At 49.9% G+C, this 19,647-nt stretch overlaps 2 protein-coding genes across 2 annotated transcripts; both read left to right on the top strand.

Annotated features, from left to right (window-relative positions):
* Positions 1-3,134: 3,134 nt before the first annotated feature.
* Positions 3,135-3,971, top strand: ALTATR162_LOCUS12143 (uncharacterized protein; the record flags this gene model as incomplete). The annotated part of the gene is made up of 1 exon (XM_043319789.1): positions 3,135-3,971. The coding sequence occupies one exon, from the start codon at positions 3,135-3,137 to the stop codon at positions 3,969-3,971; it is 837 nt and encodes a 278-aa protein (XP_043175724.1).
* A 4,495-nt stretch (positions 3,972-8,466) lies between these two features.
* On the top strand, positions 8,467-17,515 carry ALTATR162_LOCUS12144 (uncharacterized protein; the record flags this gene model as incomplete). The annotated part of the gene is made up of 5 exons (XM_043319790.1): positions 8,467-8,550; positions 8,599-8,853; positions 8,909-9,017; positions 9,063-9,421; positions 16,898-17,515. The coding sequence occupies 5 exons, from the start codon at positions 8,467-8,469 to the stop codon at positions 17,513-17,515; spliced, it is 1,425 nt and encodes a 474-aa protein (XP_043175725.1).
* Positions 17,516-19,647: the final 2,132 nt, after the last annotated feature.

The raw sequence follows: 19,647 nt of genomic DNA on the forward strand, positions 1-19,647 counted from the left end.
GGCCCGCTGGCGCAGATGAGAGAAAAGATGTCCCACAGTTGTAGAGTAGAATTGCGTTCATTCAGCGTGCGTATCCTGTGTAGAAGCTCGTCCAGTATTTTGAGAGCATCGGCAGCCACGACTCCCTTCAGAATCAAGACGTTCTGGGGCGACATGGTGGCGCGAATGTCTGCTTTCGCGGTGGCCATCTTGTTATGTGAAAAGAAGGAAAGCAAGTCGTCGTCGGAACACAGATATTCGCTTGACGAGCCCTGTGGATTCGTTGATCTCTCTTCACTCTGATTGCGTGGAACGTGAGATCCGCGTAAGCTGCTCTCACACGGATGAGCTGGTCTACAATCTTGGTTGTGGGACCTGAGCCATCAGCCATCAGCATAATATAGCCACAGTTCTGACACCATCATAGAACCCATAGACGCTGATTACGGTGATCTGGCCTGGTCGTTTCCGTCTGAGGTTCGCCGAGCCAGCTGGAAGGTCGTCTGATCGCTACGGTGTGGAACCGCAAAGGCGCCAACAGCGCATGTAGATGCGGACTGCTTTCCTGCCGTCCGTACAAGATCACGGGCCTTATTCTTGGTATCGCCGGTACTCGTAGGCCAGGTCCGGTCTTTCAGAAGACGGTCGATATTACGCTTGCGTATGACCCCGTAATGGCTGGCTTTGATCGAGAATACAGACCGCGCTGATAAAAGTATGGTGATTTACACTAGCCCCAAGCACCCAACACTCGGGCGACCGTGATCCGCATAGGACCTCGATGTAAGCAACATCAGTAAGCCTGTTGACAATCCCATACGAGATGGACAGGACAAGTCCCTAGTGCACCAACAGGTCACACTCTACGTCAACACTCCCAAGCCATTAACACGGCATTATCTGCGCTATGTCAGTCAGGGTTTGCATTCGCAACTGGCGCGTCTCTGTTCGGATAGCTCTCGTTTTACTGGCCTTCCTTCTTTGCCTTTGTTGCGTACTAGCAGGCGTGCGACCAAGCTGGCTGAGTGAAATCCACCTTGTGCGCGTAAGTTCGCTTCGTGGACGCAGCTGTGTAGCGCAATCTTGTTGATCGGGCACCAGGTAACTGCGTTCCACGACGCGCTTGAGAATCTTCTGCGCACAATCCCAGTTGTTGGCGACGTGCTAGATACAGCACTAGACAAAGTACTCGAGAAGACTGATGTGCCCTATTCCATCTCCATCTACGCAGCGAGCTACTGCAGCCTGAGCTATGGAGCAAGCGGAGCAGCCACGAGTGAGTGCTTTCTACACAAGTCGACGTTTTTCGATGTAGCCGCTGGCTCGCGTGTATACATCGCCATTGCGTATGCGCTGGGAGTTACTTCATCTGCGGTCAGTGTGGCTTGTCTATCGCAGGTGATATGGAATGACAGCCCCCGCTGCAGACGCTGGGCTTTTATATCCACCTTGGTCGCAACAGGTGCCGTTGGCATTGCTTCCTTGTTCACCAGCATGCTTGGGTGTGCAGTGTACATGGTCTTTTCCGGCAACCTTCCTGAATCACTCCTTTCCGTGACGATCGGTCGCAACTTCCTTGCCTTCACGTGGTCAGCCTTTGCATGCTTGGCACTGGTGCTTTTGACGATACTGCCGTCGATGCGATCTCGTGTGGCGTAATGCGGCGATCTGCGCTGCTGTTCTTGCCGTCCGGGTGGCGTTGCACAGTTTTTGCGGGTCTCCCCATCATCAACCGAGTCCTGATACGATTTGTGTTACACCACAGTCTTGGAACCCGTGAGCCACGTAGGGCTCTCGATAGCAGATGTGGTTCGACAAGACGAAGGCTGTTCGGGACTTGAAGGTATGCGATGTAGGCTACTTATTGGACGGACGATGTGGCAGGGATATTCTGTACTTCTTTCGGGTAAGAAATAGATTAGACTCAACACGCTCGCTTCCATGCTGAAGATGAAGCCTGATAAAGAGCGTTTTGTTTCCAGCACGGCGTTGTATTCCACCAAGCTCTTGAGATCCAACGAGTGGCCTTGCATATTGTATACTACGTTTCAGGCCATGAGTCTCGCGCAGACGTTGGACATGATCTACAAGCATACATGATCTTCTTGGCATTTCTATCCTTTGTATCTGCAGATGTTTGGCTAGTGACGAAGCGTATGCAATAGCAATGTCCTGATTGCCCTGCCGTCTTGTGCAACAGCCAGATACAGGTCACCTCGCATTACATTGACCTGCGATATACATAGTAAGCGACCCTTGATCGGCCCACTGTGCTACCCTCCCGCGACTTTGGAGCTATGTGTAGCGCACCACATTAGGCCGGCAACGTTCTATATGACATCCTCATGGGCCGTTTCTGGAAGAAGTTCTTGATACTCACTAGGGCTGCGCTAGCACTGGAACAAAACTGCTGTGCCGCGGCCGTCTTGTGGCACAAAGCTGCACAGTCCTCTATTGTCGGCTATATTGAACCAACCTATATCAGTATTCATTGCTTTGGATGGATAGACACTGTATAATCTGCGCATGAGCGCGTGCGCCACCCCTCGTAAGCAGCTCGAATATTGACTGCCGCATTGACTGGCAACATGAGGACACAAGCACATGAGCATGATTATGTATGTTTCTTATTTCTTGAGCCATAGGATATTGTGATGTACCGATCCTGCTAGCTGTGACTTCATATCAATGACGGGACAGTTGTCGTTCGCGGGCCTCGCACCCAGCATAATGTACCATACCGTGATATGTATAACAAAAGTATGCATCTACACGTCAAGACGTATAGCGTAATATTGACTTATGCATGGCAGTAATACGGTTGGCTGGCTGTCGAGAACCCGAACGTCGACGCATTGCCCATGCTCGACATGGACCATCTATGCGCGTGATACAGCTTCGCTGATGTTGCAGTCTTAGTTGGATATACTGTAAAGCAGGCACTACGCATCCAAGTGCACACGACTTACGGATTGCGACTAGTTAGGAAGGAGTTCTATACTTATGGATTGCACTTGGTACGTGTCATAGTGATGACAGTACGACCTGCCAATCCTCATTCCCACGAGCCGAAGACACATGTCCCCACCTCTTCTAGTTACCCACAGCACTTCTTCAACCTATACACGCAGATGCTTACTATCCCGCACTCCATCATGGCTTGCAACCATGGACATGTCGTCTCTCGCGTACCAACGTTCCTTGCGTTGCCACCAGAGATCCGCAACAAAATCTACAGCTATCTATGCCATAGCGCTGTGCCGATACGTCTGTGTTACTATCAAGACCCAGAGAGTAACACACCGAAGCCAGTCGTTCCTTTCGCATTAGGTACTACAAAACCTGTGACCTTATTCTTGACGTGTAGACAACTCAACGCGGAAGCATCCTCCGTGTTCTATTCGGGCAACGTCTTTCTCCTCAAGAGAAGAACCAGGCTTGCTTCTTTTTTGGAACCCTGTTTCATTAGCGCACTGCTAACATTCTTCGACGTCGTGGGATCGCGAGCCACACTTGTGCGCAACGTCGTCTTCGACACGTTTCATTTGTGCAATAGTGTGTTTCTCCGCACGTACATCGAAAAGACGACGAAACCTTTTGGCCCGGTCACTGACATCGTGGAGGTCACAGTTCTGTTACGCCGGGCCTGGGATCGCGGTCTCAACTTCAAGATCAACCTTTTTGAAGTGGCCGATGTGGAAGAAGACCGAGCTGCGCACTGGATGCAAAACCCTGATCTTGTGCGCACCACTACAGTTATGGCTATCATGAATTCTCTGCTAGACGGACAGCTAGATCTTAAGCAGTACCGCGACTTGGTACGTGCTATCGCGATCAAGTGTGATGGTACTGGAGGTTTGATCGGCTGGGCGAGCAGTCCTCATGGTACTCATCCTACCAGTCCGCCACGCTCCTATCCCCATACAATGACCGAGTTCAGGGCAAAAGACGGCGGAACGCAGCTAGAACTCGTACCGTACGGTCTACTCTAGCTACTCTTGTTTATCAAAATGTGTGGGGTGTGAGAGTTATCTCATTAATCAAGCTGGGCCTGAGACTAAGTAATGACGCTAATTAGTCATGTAGACAAGGTTACATGGCCACTGCCTTCATCGCCCATCTTGACATTGTTGCATGAAAGAGGTCGCAAGACTCGACTCGAGTAGAACGACGACTGTACTTTTCTTCGCGAAGAGTTAAGCTGGACTTTGCAGCATATTGCGGCTACCAATCGTCGTGTTCGAAAGGCTGGAGCACGTTTCAGTTCGTTCTCGCTCGTCACCCTGCCCACCAAGCTTATGAACCAGGTCTTCGGCTACCCTGTCAATTCTTCGAGCCTGTCAAGATTACATTCCAACGATAAAAGTTACACCTGACAACATACACTTCTCCATTCAACCGGGATAGGAAATGCAAAAGAATGTGTTCCTCTCGAGTTGTGTTGCCCACGCCAGCAAGGCAACAGCTTTTTACGTCAAAAACACCTGTACTACCACTCTGACAGGAGTCCACGATTCAGCGTCGTTTTTCCTTGAGAACTTTACATCAAATCGTTGGGATAGACATCGCAGGCGTACTGCGTTCGTAAAGTCTGGATTGATCCTGCGCAATGGGATTCGACGTGGTTGTACGACTTGGAAGAAATTATCCGGCATTCCGTGCTCAAAAGGATGCCAATGAACAGAAAGCTAGAACGAGCAGCTAAATCGTGGTAACTGACGAGATAGGCGAAGGAGAACCTTACTCCAGTGAGACGCGAGTTAAAGATCACACTTGCCTTCATGAATGAAGCAGTGACGCGTGCTGTTTAAATCAATCACTGAATAATAACGAGGACCTCTGGTGGGATGGAATTGAAACTACAAGACGGTCAGCAGACTGGAATAACTCGACCGTCTAGTAGTTGATACATTTAGTTACTCCTTTTACATGGAGTTGCCACGCTTGGTGTGAGTCCGTGCAGGAAGCCATCCTATATTTCGCCAGATATAACAAACTTGCTATGAGTCCATCGTGCCCTCCTGCCGGAACCAGCCACCTCGGTGCTCTGCTACAGGATGCATGCCTAGTTGGATTCGTATCCTCTATCTGGTTATTGCACGGGCACAGAAGCTTGACGTTGAACGGCGTCGCGTAACAGAGCCATGTTCCTAACCAAGCGTTTTGGGCGTCACATGGTTGTGTCATCTTCACATGTAGAACTCTCCTGTAGGCCACACGGATTACCTGCATTCAATTATCTGCCTCTTAGCACCATGATTAGCTTCAAAATTCCTTGATCTGCAAGCTCGCCACGACGGCACTTCTCACAACCGTTGATGATCTTACGAAGGTTTCAATACGGGTTGTACGCTGAACTCATCTCCTTCCCTCGCATGCCGATCAATCGAAAGGTGGCTGCATCTCTTGTGATTAGCACGAAGCTCCTCAACTGAGCAAGTATGTAGCGTCTCGCCGTTGTACTACAGTCCGTACTCTGCGTGCAGCGCCATCGAACTCCGATCGCTATATATCTACGGTCAAGGAATTACCCGCCTAGATGAGAATCAAACGGCGGCCACCCTAGGATCGTCGCTTCCAAGTCGGTTTGAGTTGACGAATACCTCTTCTAATTTATATCTCTCGATAGCGCTTTGCAGCTGTCCAGCATCGGAGGCGTATTTTGTTCCCCCAACGCACTGGTAACGGAATGTCGAGAATGGATCCAATGCCATCTGACTCGCGAAGAAATTTGTAGTCGCAGCTGCACTTGTTTCGGCCTGAGAAATCATGCCAGGCTTTTTACCTTTGTAGACGACCTGGCGAGGTGTCTCAGTTGGTCGCTGAATGAATGGCTGAAGTACTGCTCCTGTTTTCGGGTTCTGGCCTAAACGCATAACTAGCTGGCTGCGTGAATCTCTACGGCCACCGGGCAGAGAAACTGTCTTCTCGACGTTTGGTTGCGACACGTTTCTGAACGGGTTCTGCTCGAAAATATCTCTATAAGCTTGCATGGGAGGCAACGTTTCATCCACGCTACTACTCCTTCGGCTGTAGATGCTGGAACTTCTTGGTATCGCTGTACTATCAGGCGGTCCTATCCTCTCTGCGGTGGCTATATCGCGAGTATTGCTCATGGCGCCCGCTCCGCTACGTGTTTTATTGTCGGAGATCGCAGCCGCTGGTTTCCAGATGGGCAACAGCGGAACATTCCCCGTTTTTTGGACGTCAGGGTTGTCAAGCCGCAGTTGCTTTGTAATTTCGGAAATGTCGTTGTCGTGCGTGTAAAGTGGCGAAGGTCGCTTCGCCGGAACGATTGACGAGCAGCTTGACATTACAGATGATCGCTCTGCCTCGATCGGTGAAGCATGCTGTGAACGGAGAAGGCTGTGTAAGCCTGCGACTGGCCTCTCGACAGGTAGACAGGGCCAGCAAACAGGCATCTCTTTCGTTGTCGGCTGATTCAGCGGCTGCGAGAACAACGATACTGAGGTAGAGCCGTCAGAGGAACAAGGATCAATAGGGCTGCTGTCACAGAAGGGTAGTTCTTCTGCAAGTCTGCATGCAGACTGTACGGTCGGCTCTGGCACACTCGAAGGGGTTACATGTACCCTCTCGTAAGCCGCCTCTCCGAGCAGAAAAACACGAACGATATGTTGGGCCATAAACGACCGGGATAGACGGCATCTCTGAGTCAGACTCTTGTTTATCTGATGGCTGTATAAATACTGCGTAGCCGCGGAATCGTTGAAAAGCGCAGTGCCATGTCTCTTTGCGATGTCGAAGTGTTCGGGTTCAGGCATGTGAGACAAGGCCGGTGCTTTTGTCGCTATACCCTCCGTACTCCCGATCGAACTACAAGACGTACTATCCGTATGCAGAGAACTGAGCTCTTGCTTCACGAGGCTACTGAGCTGTGCTTGGGTGACGGAGCCTTTGGGAAGTGCATTGCGGAGCGTGTGGAGAAAGACGTGTTGATAACAACGCTCAACGATTGCTTTCTTCTGCCTGCGAAAGGCCGTGGGAAGACGACTAGAGCAGTACAATTCGTCAAACTCGCGTTCGAGGATATCTACGGTCCTTTTTCGTAACGTGTCCTTCTCTTTTCTGGACATATTGCCTAAGAGAGGCGTCATGGACTCCCGCACCCTTGACTGTAGCAACCGTACGTCTTGTGCAAAGGTACTCAGCGTTAAGATGGGACCTTGACGGCGGATTGCTGTCTCTACCTTTTCTCGAAGTGTAGGATCTTCGAGTTGGGGAAAGATCCGTCTTTGCTGGAATTGGCGCTCGATAAAGTCCTGGTCGTGCTCAGAGAAGTGCGGAGCTCGAGACTGCAGTGAGTCTATGGACTTGATATTTATACATGGCACCACCCTGTCGTCCCACTGCAAAGTAATTTCTTCCCACTGGTGGACGATGGCCCAGATGTAATTTTGGACTTCCTGCTCGAAGTTGGCTGTGCGAACGACAAGAACTAGCGAAACGGGTGTACTTACTTCGTCACAGAAACACTTGCGCACGTCAGTCAGAAAATTGAACGATTTCGTTATCCACATACTGGGAAGCCGGCTCAGCGCGTGGAAAGCTTTTACAACACCTGAAGTCTCGCTGACGAAATGTGCAGACTGCCAGACATGGTCCTGGGATAGGTTGTCCGACGAGCGTAATGCCCCCAGTTCCGTCGTAAGGGCGCCGAAAAAGCTGCTTAAGGCTTCGTGAGAGCTTTCTACAGCCCACTCTCTACTGTCGGAGCCGTCTGTGTGAAAATGCGTTAGTGGTGATGGATCGATGCAAGCGAACCATGTCCCTCGATACTGATTTCTTCATGCTAGCACACCACACACATGACAAAACGGTCTTACCTTTGCGGAAAAAGTCGACGACCCACCGTCGTTTGCCATTACTGATCCTTTGCTCCCAGCGTGAAGCCTTAGACGACCTGACTACTTGCAACAGGGCCATGCTTTCTATAATGCGGATGTCTGCATCTTCCCTGAATTGAAGCTCAGGAAAATTGTGTCCATCTAGTCTCTGACTCTTTCCGATATGTCTGTTCTTCCAATGCCGACGGGAGATCTCAGCTTTGAGGTGGTTTTCCTTCTGCCATGGTTTGCATGTCCCAGGCCTAAACCGTCTCTTTCGCTCTTTGAGCTCTTTTGCATGAATAATCAGATCGTCTTCAGAGGCTCTTGGTAACTGAGACAAGGCTACAATGCCGGACCCGATATAACGTTCGTGGTCGGTACCGAATCGAGTAGACGGCATGCTTTACCACACAAATTCTTCCTTTGCCCTTGGAATGATGGCGCTCTTAGAGAAAACAGGATCGCAGACATAATGCTTCGTCGAGAATGCACCCTTATGCTGACATGTCAGCATCATCAGCTGTTTCCGCTTTGACGCACCCGCTACCCATGACGACTAGGCGTGCACATGTCTGACACTGATTTATGACTGTGTTCCGTCTGTCGCAAGCCTGTATTCAACCAGAGTGTCAACAAGACAATGCTTCCGAAATCGTTTCGCCTTCCTGGCGAGATCGAGAAACATAAATCCAGTACAACTGCCCACATCGGCGATCTCACTAAGGTAATTTACCAAAGGAATGGAAGTGTCACTTATGCCATCGTGCCGCAGACCTACCAACGTGCCAAATACGTCCTCGTGGACAGTTTTGCAGTCAACAACATCCCAAAGAGTATGAGTCCCAAGAAGATTCGCGAAAATGTCGCAGAGAGACTTGCCCAACTCGGACCCGTCAGAAACCTCTTCACCTTGGATATTTGGAATAACGCCGCCTTCATTCCTTATCCCAGGGAATTAGCCAGTCTGCAAGATATCTTGGGTATACGCGACAGCTGGTCGTTCAAAGAAAGACATGTCCAGATCTTGGTAGATGACGTGAGCGCACCCCCGCACTCCGCACCCGTTGCGCTAACGGTTGCAGATACTCGCCGGCATATCCAGTCTACACAAGGTTAACCTGCAGAAGAGTTTGTTTTCGGTGAAGGACATACTGCTTGTACGTCGACAAAACTTGTTGTATTTCCAGATTGGTAAGGCTGTGAGAACTATGCGCAGGGCACTGCTGACGATCTCAGCCGGCCTCGAAGACTGCACATGCTTCGAGGGGATTGAGCCCACGGACGGGCAGGAACTCGAGTCGTTCCGAAACATACTGCAGCTTGTTGATGGGCGAAACAAGGCAGATAGATCTGATCTGATCTCTGCCCTGCTATCTACACTATCAAATTCGCAAGTACTCGGCAGCAAAGAACTGGCGGCGGCATATGAGGAAGTGAGGGCGAAAGACGACAAACTGAGGGCGGAGTATAAGAAATGGAGGGAGGATCATGAGAAACGGAGGGCGGAACATGAGAAACGGAGGGCGGAACATGAGAGACTGCCGCCGTACCACAAGGATATCGTTCGCATGGAACTGGATGTATATATCGATGCTGTGCGTGTACTAGGTACTACCTTTGGTGGGACCATTAGTCAGAACCAAACACCTGAGATGAGTTGAAGGTGGACATCTACAGTCAATATGTCTGATCCTGTCTCGCGCAAGGGCTTCTCCGGAAGCTGCGCAACGCTGTATAGTTATCAACAGCGTGCAGAGAAGTCGTTATTCTTGCAGTAAAGCCATTAACGTGCATCCCTTCGTGACGGAACAACCGGTGTGGCGGAACACTATTCCTTACGCAAGTAGATAAGAGGCAGGAAAACTTATAGAAATATATTCACAAGCTCTTATTGTTTGTACTTGCATATATCCTACCTATAAATAATACTTAGATAGAAAAATACGCGATGGTGTGGCTGTATATCGTCGATACGCTGGCGGCGACATTTCGTGCCTCAATTGGCACCTCAGCCTACGCAACTATTTTGCCCTGAATTCCTTCGTCGGGGATGTTGAACGATTCTCTGGGTATCGTAGTTTCATATCCTTATCTCGACATGCTAGATGATGCTCTGTGGTGGTGATCAGAAAGTTTCTCTGTCGCTGGAGCGATTGGCAATATCCGCGATGAGAGTTTAGCGCAACAGGCCCAGCTTTGTCATCTGAAATATATTCACGTGACCTTTGTGTCTTGGTCAATCATGTGACATATTCTTCTAGCACGTTCTATCACTCTTTGGTCTTTGGTCTTTGTTTTATTATTAGCACAATGTGAGGGATGTCCACAACTGCGACACCCACTCAGTGGAGGACGCTGTGATGCAGTGATGTATACTACAGCAACCATGGACCCCGCCAGCATGGAGAGCACCTGAGGCCCGGATGTGGTGATAGGTGGTGGAATACATACAGAGTATTCTGCACGGTGTGGTTAGAGACGCCTTAGGCTCAAGGTCGTTTGAGATGTTTGCTGCTGCTTTGCTTACTTTAATATCTGCTGATCGTTGTAACTTACTTAAACTTCTGAGTTCTCAGTATCATTGCGATTTTTACCCAGTTTTTCCGTTATAGCAGTCGTTCCGTCACGTACGGATGGACATTGATTAGTCGTGCTTAAGGACATTTAACTAACTTCTCGATGCATGGTTGTGCTAGTTAGTTAGTATAAGTAAATCTGACTGCAGTGTGATAAACCTGAAATGCCAACACAGCACTCTTGATCACGCTTACAGCCAGTAATCAAGATGAAGGATCCAACCTGAGACGCTGCGCCGCAATACTTCCAATTGTGCTTAGTCACGTGACATGATTCGTGTGTCACTTGCTGCCTAATCGTGCACAGACCCAACGAACACATTTAAAAGTCGCTAGACGCCGCTAATAGCCACCAAAGTTATCCTCGCCAAGTACTGTAGCTAACTACTCCAGCCATCGCAGACATATTCTATTTCTCTCCTAAACTTACACGTCCAACATTACGTCATTGATTGAACACACATCTGCAATGTCTAAAAAACAACGCTGCGAGGATCTCTATGGTCTCGGAAAGAAACTCTGGATAGGCGACTATACCTGCCCCAAACTCGAAGACGTATTTCAGACAGCTCAGAAAGTTGCCAGCATTCTTCTTGTAGACTTCTCTGGACTCGATAGACTCTATCGTACTATGGAGAATGCGAAAACCGCGGCCGATTGTGAACTCGCTATGTTTAACCTATGGTTTCAACTTGGACACATCTTTCTTCGTGCGACTAAGGCCATCGCGGAAACCTCGGGAAGAGGTGACATACCTGCCAAATATAACGACCTAGAGGACGACATCTCACAACCATTCCCTTTTATGCGATATGCCATGATGTGTTTCAGCGGAGGCCGGGCTTGGAAGGAATTCACGATTCAGCCATCCTCTAGAGAGTGGCGTCGTTGCTCAAATGGCAAAGACGAGGAACATGGAAACGAATGTATAAGACTAGCGGAAAAAGCGTACGATCACGCTGTCAAAGCTCCCCAAATCGGTATTTCCATCGAGGAATTAACAGATCGAGCTAGACCCCCGCAAGGATAAGACAACGAAGAAGGCGAAGACAGAGACGAAGAAGGAGATAAAATATGGCATTTACGAAGACCCACAAGGGAATTTGTGGATTGATGGGGACTGGCAAAAGGCGTATGGTGACTATAGAAGAAACCAGCGAAACGAGCGTGTTCATGCAGCCCAGGAAGACTTTCCTAGGGCCAGCATTCATGGTCGCCCTCATGTTATGAATTGGAAATTAATCGGTTAATGTGTAGTTAGCTGTTTGATTGATTGATTGATTGTATCCTACTCGGTTTCAGCCGTGATCTCCACAGCTATGCCCGGATGACAGATATTGCAGACAGCCGACGCGATGCTAACATGAGTCTGCACCGCCCCACTTCACTCTCGAAAGATCCATCTGTCCCCATAGGTTTGCCGTTGTCTAGCTTCTATCTAGTTACGACTATGTACATTTCGTCTCTAGAAGTGACGTCTTTTGCCTATGTTTGTGTTCCGTGAACTGTGTTTCCATGTGTATACCGTACTCGAAGCCTCGTGTGTGCAGCATTGTTCAAGGCTCGTAGAGGCATGGAGGTCTCATGCTTTGCGTCCGTAATACTTTTAGTCTCCCCTGCGCCAGCTAGGGGCGCAACAGCTGCTCTACATGTGCCAAACCGACGTGGGGGACGCGCGATGGCCTGCAGAGACCGTTGCAGCCATTGGCGGGTGTATTTCCAGTCCTTCGTGATGATAATTCCAAAAAGTGATTTCTCGCTGTCTGTCGTGTTTTTGCTCGTGATTATCACTGTGATGCTCATCTAGTAAGCTTCACGCGTCAAGTGACTAGCACGTGACTATCTATTGTGAGCTTACCTCCTTCCAGCTAGCTCAGCAGTCAAGACTATGTCAGCACTGCTGATTGGTGTATCAAATACAGAGGTACCAGACCATGTGGCGATCACGCACGAATCAGTCAATACACCAGCCCCTACAGCTGGCGAGCAGGCCTAGACGATTCTATTGAGTACCTAAAAGTCTACGGAAGCGACAGATATGTTGCGACAGATAGGACTGATGGTGGCAGCCTTATAACTCGTGTGGCGCATTATTGAGATGAAGCAGGTGTCTTCGCATATCTGGAGGGAAGATGTCTGCACAATTGTAATTTTTGTATTGGTGGGCATGCATCGACTCAGAATTAACCCTAGTATATACCTGGGTATGCCAATATAGATTTCATGATGGTTGCAGGCTAGGATGTTGTTGCAAAGTCAAAGTACCTGTTGTTCTGTCCGTTACGGCGGTTGTTCCGTTACAAAGGGATGTACGTTAGTTACAGCACACTTATCAGAAGGCCCACAACACAAAGTCACAAAGCATGGGACACATTTGGACTGTAAAGCAGATCTAGTAGTTGAACCGATACTAATCCAAGCTGTTGCAAACGAATCGCCCGCGTGCGGTCAACCGTGTCTATTTCGCCTAGTCAAGCAGTTCTTCTAACAGCGAGCAAGTCAACGGCGACTCTCTGCAGCAGGCTCAGCCAGGACACGCAAATTCCTGTGGTGTGTTCGCAGGGAGGCAGTTGCTCTTCATGATACATCCTAGACTAGCCAAGAGCACAACATACAACGGCTACGACAGCTAAGCCAAGTGTCAGGGCGAAGCAAGGCGCTTTGTAAGACATAGCACCATCGACTGCAGCGTCTGAAGCGGGCGTCTGGGTTGGCAGCAGCCCACCAACATCTTTCAGCAGATCTGTGGGGACGGCAGTGGCTACGTGACTATAAGCAGAGTGGATGTTGTCGATTACGGAGCTGGCCTTCAACTCTACAGACTCGATAAGAGATTCCAACTCAGACGGCATTTCTAGCTCCTTTAGCGTATTCTCCGCACGAGGGTTGAGCTGTGCACAGTGTGGTCAACAAACCGACGGTTTGACCGACCGATTCAATCGGTTTGATTAGTAATCAAACCGACCGACGGCTGGTTCGTTATCAAACCGACCGACCGATAAGAGCGGTCGGTTTGACTGCGTTTGGGTCGGTTTGACATAGCGGATTTGCTATGGCTATTACCGGTACGAGGGGCTTCTCGGGCCATTTCCTAGTATAGGTAAACAAACGAACTTTCTAGAAACACCCTCCAAATTTAATTTGCTCGTCCATGCTGTAGTTGTATATCGCATCGTCCATCTCCGTATGCCCCATTTCTATAAACTTCTTTATTTAGCCAAATATTGTCGCTTCGATATGACCTCTAGCAGAGACACTAGCCCTGCCATATCTTCTCTTCCATCTGGCTCACAGGTTGCTCGCGTCGATGACGCTTCCGAGACGTCCCTGACACCCTCTGAGTCTGTATCGATCGACAAGGAAGTTCGATGCGAGTTTGATATTGACTGGACGAATATCTGGCACGGCTCGATGCGGCTTGAAGGCGCAAAGTTAAGGCCTCGCCACAGGCGAGTGGTTAACACCAAGGCCAAAGAATCATGGATATTCCGACATGGCGCTAGCCTGGAACACGAAGGAGCGCGGTATTGGCTCTGTAAGCTTTGCCACCTGAAGAAGAGTTACTCAACGGCTCTATATTCGGCAGCTGGCACTTCTCACGCAGCGAAGCACTTGATCCGTGAGCACCGCATCTCTCCATCCGGTGAGCTTCCAAATCTGCCTGCCAATCCCTTTTACTTGCGGCGTCGTCAGTAACATGCAGGGCGCCTCTATCGCGTCAGTCTAGTGCTGGATTAGGGCTTCCTTCGCGTTTCAATGAATCCATGTGGAAAGCCCGGTTCGTCGACTGGATTATTCTGGAAGACGTCACTCTTCGTCAGGCATCTAGCAAGCGTCTTCAGTGGCTAATACGGAACGGCGGCGAGCTCGCTAGTCAGTTACTGCCCGAGTCTCACGCGTCTGTATCAACTTGGATTCATGATGCGTTCCAGAGGCGCGGGAATATCGTCTTCGACCTGATCAAAAACGCGAAAAGTTTGGTGCACTTAAGCTTTGATTTATGGACTGCTTCCAATGGGTTTAACTATGTTGGCATTGTGAGCCACTTCGTCGACGGCAAGGGCTTGAAACGTGACGTCCTTATCGGTCTGCCACGCGTGATCGGTCCGCATTCTGGCGAGAATATCGCGACCTATATTAAAAAGGTTATTGATTGCTACGAGCTGAGTTCGAAGTTAGGCTACTTCGTCCTTGACAACGCCAGCACCAACGATACATGCCTAGAGGCTCTTGCGCTATGGTTTCCTATAGACGTCAACAAACGACGCTTGCGTTGTATCGGCCATATCATCAATCTCATTGTACGAGCAGTTATCTTCGGTGAAAACGTGAGCAAATTCGAGGACGAACTTCGAGGTGCCAGCGACGAAACCTGCTTCGAAATCTGGGCCCGAAAAGGGGCTATCGGCAGACTCCACAATCTTGCCACCTATATCCGTCGGTCAGATCAACGGCGACAGGTCCTTCGAGACCTTCAAGACGAGCTTGCGAGCGACGATGTGATATTCACTATTGACCTTGTTATTGACGGCAAAACGCGCTGGAACTCAGTTTACCTTATGGTAAAACGTGGTGAGTTAATACCTTAGGCTTGCAGTCCTTCTAACTCCGAAGCTGACAGTTTGTTAGCACTCGAGCTTCGCGACGCTTTAGAACTCTATCAAATTCGCTGGCAAAAGCCAAAAAACGACCCAAGGCACCGAGACCTGACGAAAGACTTCCTCGATGCTGAAGGGTGGGCCGAGTTGCAACGCTTCCGCGACTTTCTGGAACCGTTTTATATCCTCACAAAGACTATGGAAGGAAATGCAAACAGAGATGGCAAAGGAGGTGGCCATGGCGCTGTTTGGGAGACTCTCAAGACGATGGACTATATGTTCATCGCATTTAACAATGCTGCAGCTTCATGCCGCGACGAACCGGAGTCTCACTTCAAACGCGGAATTGAGTGTGGCTGGGTGAAGCTTGAGGAATATTATAAGCTGACAGACATGACGCCGGTGTATCGCGCCGCCCTGGCTCTCCACCCCACCTACGGTTACGATTATTTTGAGGAACACTGGAACGGGACGATGAGAAAGCCTTCTTGGTTCAAGGGCATGAAGACGGTTGTATCAAGCCTGTATGACGAATATCGGCGCCAGGCCGAGGTGGAAGCTCAAGCTCAGGCTGGCTTAGCGCGTGACGAAGACAGCGAGGATGGACATTCTGTAATTAACGATTACAGCTCTTTCGGAAAGAGGAAAGGCAGTTCACTAATTCGCCAGCGAAAAAGGTCTAAAGTCGCCAGCGAACTCACCGCTTTTCAGGAGAGGGAACTTTATCCAGAAGACAACGATTGTCCTGACCCTTTAACGTGGTGGCATAATCATAGACACGAATACCCGGTCCTCTATAAGATGGCGTTGGACCTGTTTTCAATACCTGGCATGAGCTCTGAGTGTGAGAGGGTTTTTAGTCAGACGAAGAAGTTTGTTACAGACGAGCGTAACAGGCTATCGCCCGAGACCATTGAAGCGGCCCAGCTTCAGAAACACTGGCTCAGGAACGGCTTGGTATCGTAGTAGACTTGATGTACGGATGCTAACGTAATACAAACTTGGGACGCTCTAAATAGATAGTTACCTTTTTAGGCAGCCCGCTAACTTCTTTGAGTTAAGCTGTCAAACCTGATCAAACTCAAACCGACGGGCGACGTTCTATCAAACCGACTCAAACCGACCGACGAAGCCTACCTATTGAATCAAACCGACCGACCAAAGCCTCCGGTTTGAGTCGGTCGGTTTATTGACCACACTGGCTGTGCATTGGAGAGCGTAATCAGTAGAGGGCAGAAGACGAGTGTAGACTTCATGGCGACGCAAGACGTCAGAAGGGCACTTTTGGATACGTAGAGAGATTCCTTGGTCCAGATTACTGTGACTCGGGGCTGAATCGCTTGTGCGTGGACAGTATCTAGCGCAGTGAGGGGAGACACATCGCCTCTATAAGATCTTTGTGATCTGAACCTAGTGGATAGAGTAAGCAGTTTGTGTATGATCGTAAGCGCTAAAGCGTTGATGACCTTTGACTATGCTGTGAATACTACCAGACAAATCACTATGATGATGCCCACCAAAGAGAGGAGTTTATCACCGCTGCTTTCCGTTAGCAATGTGCTTACTGTCATGTAGACAGAAATGTGAACAGTTGCATGCGTGCGCTTCAGTCCTCGGTTTGTACAGCCATTAGCGATTGCGGCTTCACCCCTACACCTAGGTGTGCAACGGTTTTGATCAGCCCCACCTTCCGTACATGGCGTAGCGCTAGATGTCCGCTACAAAACAGGCGATGTGATTGGTGAATTGTTGATCTAATGATGACCGTTTTTTTGGAATATTGCCTGCAGGGGTGAAACCGCAATCGCTAACGACTGTAGCATCCTTTTTTTCACCGAGCGAATGTCCAAGCTGAGCAAACAGCTCCAGAGTGCATGCTAGATCCACGTATCCATAGATCGAAATCTACAATACTGCGGCTTTCCGTAAACAGTGCCCGCATGGAGAGATTGATGACGAAGAGATTTATCACGAAGAGATTGATGACGGAGAGAGTTATGGCGAAGAAATCGATGTGGAAGTGACTTATCACGAAGCGATTGATGGCGAAGAGATAGATGACGGAGAGAGTTATGGCGAAGAAATTGATGTCGGAGAGACTTACGACGAAGAAATCGATGTCGAAGAGACTTATCACGAAGCGATTGATGGCGAAGAGATTGATGACGGAGAGAGTTATGGCGAAGAAATCGATGGCGGAGAGACTTATCACCAAGAAATTGATGTCGGAGAGACTTATCACGAAGCGATTGATGGCGAAGAGACTTATCACGAAGCGATTGATGGCGAAGAAATTGATGTCGGAGAGACTTATGGCGAAGAAATTGATGGCGAAGAGATTGATGACGGAGAGAGTTATGGCGAAGAAATTGATGACGGAGAGAGTTATGGCGAAGAAATCGATGTCGAAGAGACTTATCACGAAGCGATTGATGGCGAAGAGATTGATGTCGAAGAGATTGACGTCGAAGAGATTGATGTCGTAGTAGCGACACGTAGGCATCTTTGCCTCTAGCAAAAAATTCCTTGTTTGCCGGGAAAGCTTATGCTCAACTCCCGCTTCTAACGGAGGCCTAAAAAGCAGGACCGACAGGCTCGCTGCAATTGCTGGCGGGGAAGGCATTGGGAGCGCCATAGTCGTTCAACGCTGACGCGCCCATCACTGGACTGCTGTTCGTCGTGGCCGACGTCGACGTGGCGTAAGCAGGGCGTTCGGCTGAGATGTGTAGATCGCCCACCTTTGCGCGCGGCAAACGCCCATGGAAGATGCGACATCCTTGGACGAGGGTGATATACGTGACCGTTCATGCATGCGGGCGTGTGCAAGGGGATCCACCCTGTAAGCGTAAGACATGTCGCCTCGCCTCACATCCGTCTGAACGCAAGAGAGAAACTACACGCAGCCTAACGTGCATCGCCCGTAAGCGAGAAACGCCCCTCAGCGAGATGAGCCAACTCGACAGGCACCTCATCCCCTCCCCATACACTTCTAGAGATCTGAAATTGCAGTGCATCTACATGTTAGACACTTTTGTCTCTACTGCCACATTGCAGCAGAGAAAATAGGATGGTTGGCGTCAAGCTGTAACGCCACGCGGAGGCCAATTTGACACGGAGATAAGCTCGGAGTACATGTTCTCCAAGCTCAGGCATCTTGAAGATCAGGGACGATGTGCACCTCAGTGGCGTTAATCGCCGTAGCAGTTGCAGATTGCGGAAAATGGGGTTGGCAGTGATCGAGCAGGGGTGAGAACCAAAGTGGCTCCTAGCGCAGCGCGCGACATGACTGTCGTTGCGACCACAACCACCGTAATTTGATTATCACAAAATGCAGGACGATAGAGAAATGCCTGAAGAGCAATAGCACATACCCTACAAGCCCACAAGCGAATGTGGTGAGGATTGGTTTGGACTGAAGTTAGATTCATCTCGCCGAGGGGCATTTCTCGCTTACGGGCGATGCACGTTACATAAAATGGCGGCCACCACTGTACGTCCATTTTTCCGAGACGCGCGGAGATAATCCGGACATAGTCTGGAAGCGGCTTAGCCCTGGGCCCGCCACCTAACGAGAATTATGACCAGTAGCCTGTGCGGCCCCCAACAAAGTGTCGGGCACTCGGCATCATGTTTACAGCAAGCGACATTGTCGCTGATCCTACGTGCAACGACCCGTGTGCTGACCATCCCGAGTCGCACGGTGATTGCGTTTACGGGTGAAAGTCTCGCGTTCTCTCGAATCCCCACGCGCATGAGCAGTAGTGTACAGCCCACTCCCATGGAAGCGTAGAAGCAGGTTCAGGCAAGCTCCTCTCCAGTCCCACCCTCAGAAGGCTGACGGGACGCTGCCTTCGTAGCCTATTCTGAAGTTGTTCTTTAGAGATGCGACGTAATGCGAATGCATCGACAAGCATATATGCGGATCAACACGGCACGATACGGTCAAGGATGACACTGTAGTCATGAAAGGCTGCTCATTGTCTTTGCTGCATGGACCGATAAACTCTCTTTCGCTCGGGCCAAACGCCCCCTGCTCACTCGATTGTAAGCTGCTTACCCGCGAGCGCCTGCCCGACTGCGGCGTGGTCGCTGTGGCGTAGCCCTGCGCTGTGCCGCATGATCCTCCAAAATTCTTACGGTCATCCTCGGATCGTAACATCCTGGCCCACACCGTGTTGCCCCCAGCCCCCGTGACGAGCTTTGGGCATTACGATGACAGCTAGGTCGCGCACCCTAGAGCACTAGTTCGCTTCTATCGTAGACACTGATGCATCCAGGATTCTATCTGCACGACAAAGGCGGTGGGCTAAGCTTGATTGCCGGATGCCGGCCAACAGTGCCGGTGCAAGTGTCGGCGTTTTGTGTCCGGCGCTAACTGAGAGTGGCTACATGCGAGGCTCTACCGAGTCAGAACCTAAATGGAACCTCATACGCCAAGATTGCTCAGGCAGGTCATCGCCTGCGCGTGCTCTTGCCAAGGGTGCATCCTGGAAATAACGATTATCTAAACTTTGTACCAGTACCGGCCAAATAGCTTGCAATCATCTGCAGGACATGTCTTTGTGCGACGATGAACATGAATCAAGCAGGTGGAGGTGCTGTTATAGGAACGCCCTAATGCGCTTAACACGCTAGCAGAGATGGAAA

This window comes from Alternaria atra (genome assembly GCF_907166805.1).
Source record: "Alternaria atra isolate CS162 genome assembly, contig: 42, whole genome shotgun sequence".
In the NCBI taxonomy this organism is placed as follows: Eukaryota; Fungi; Ascomycota; class Dothideomycetes; order Pleosporales; family Pleosporaceae; genus Alternaria; species Alternaria atra.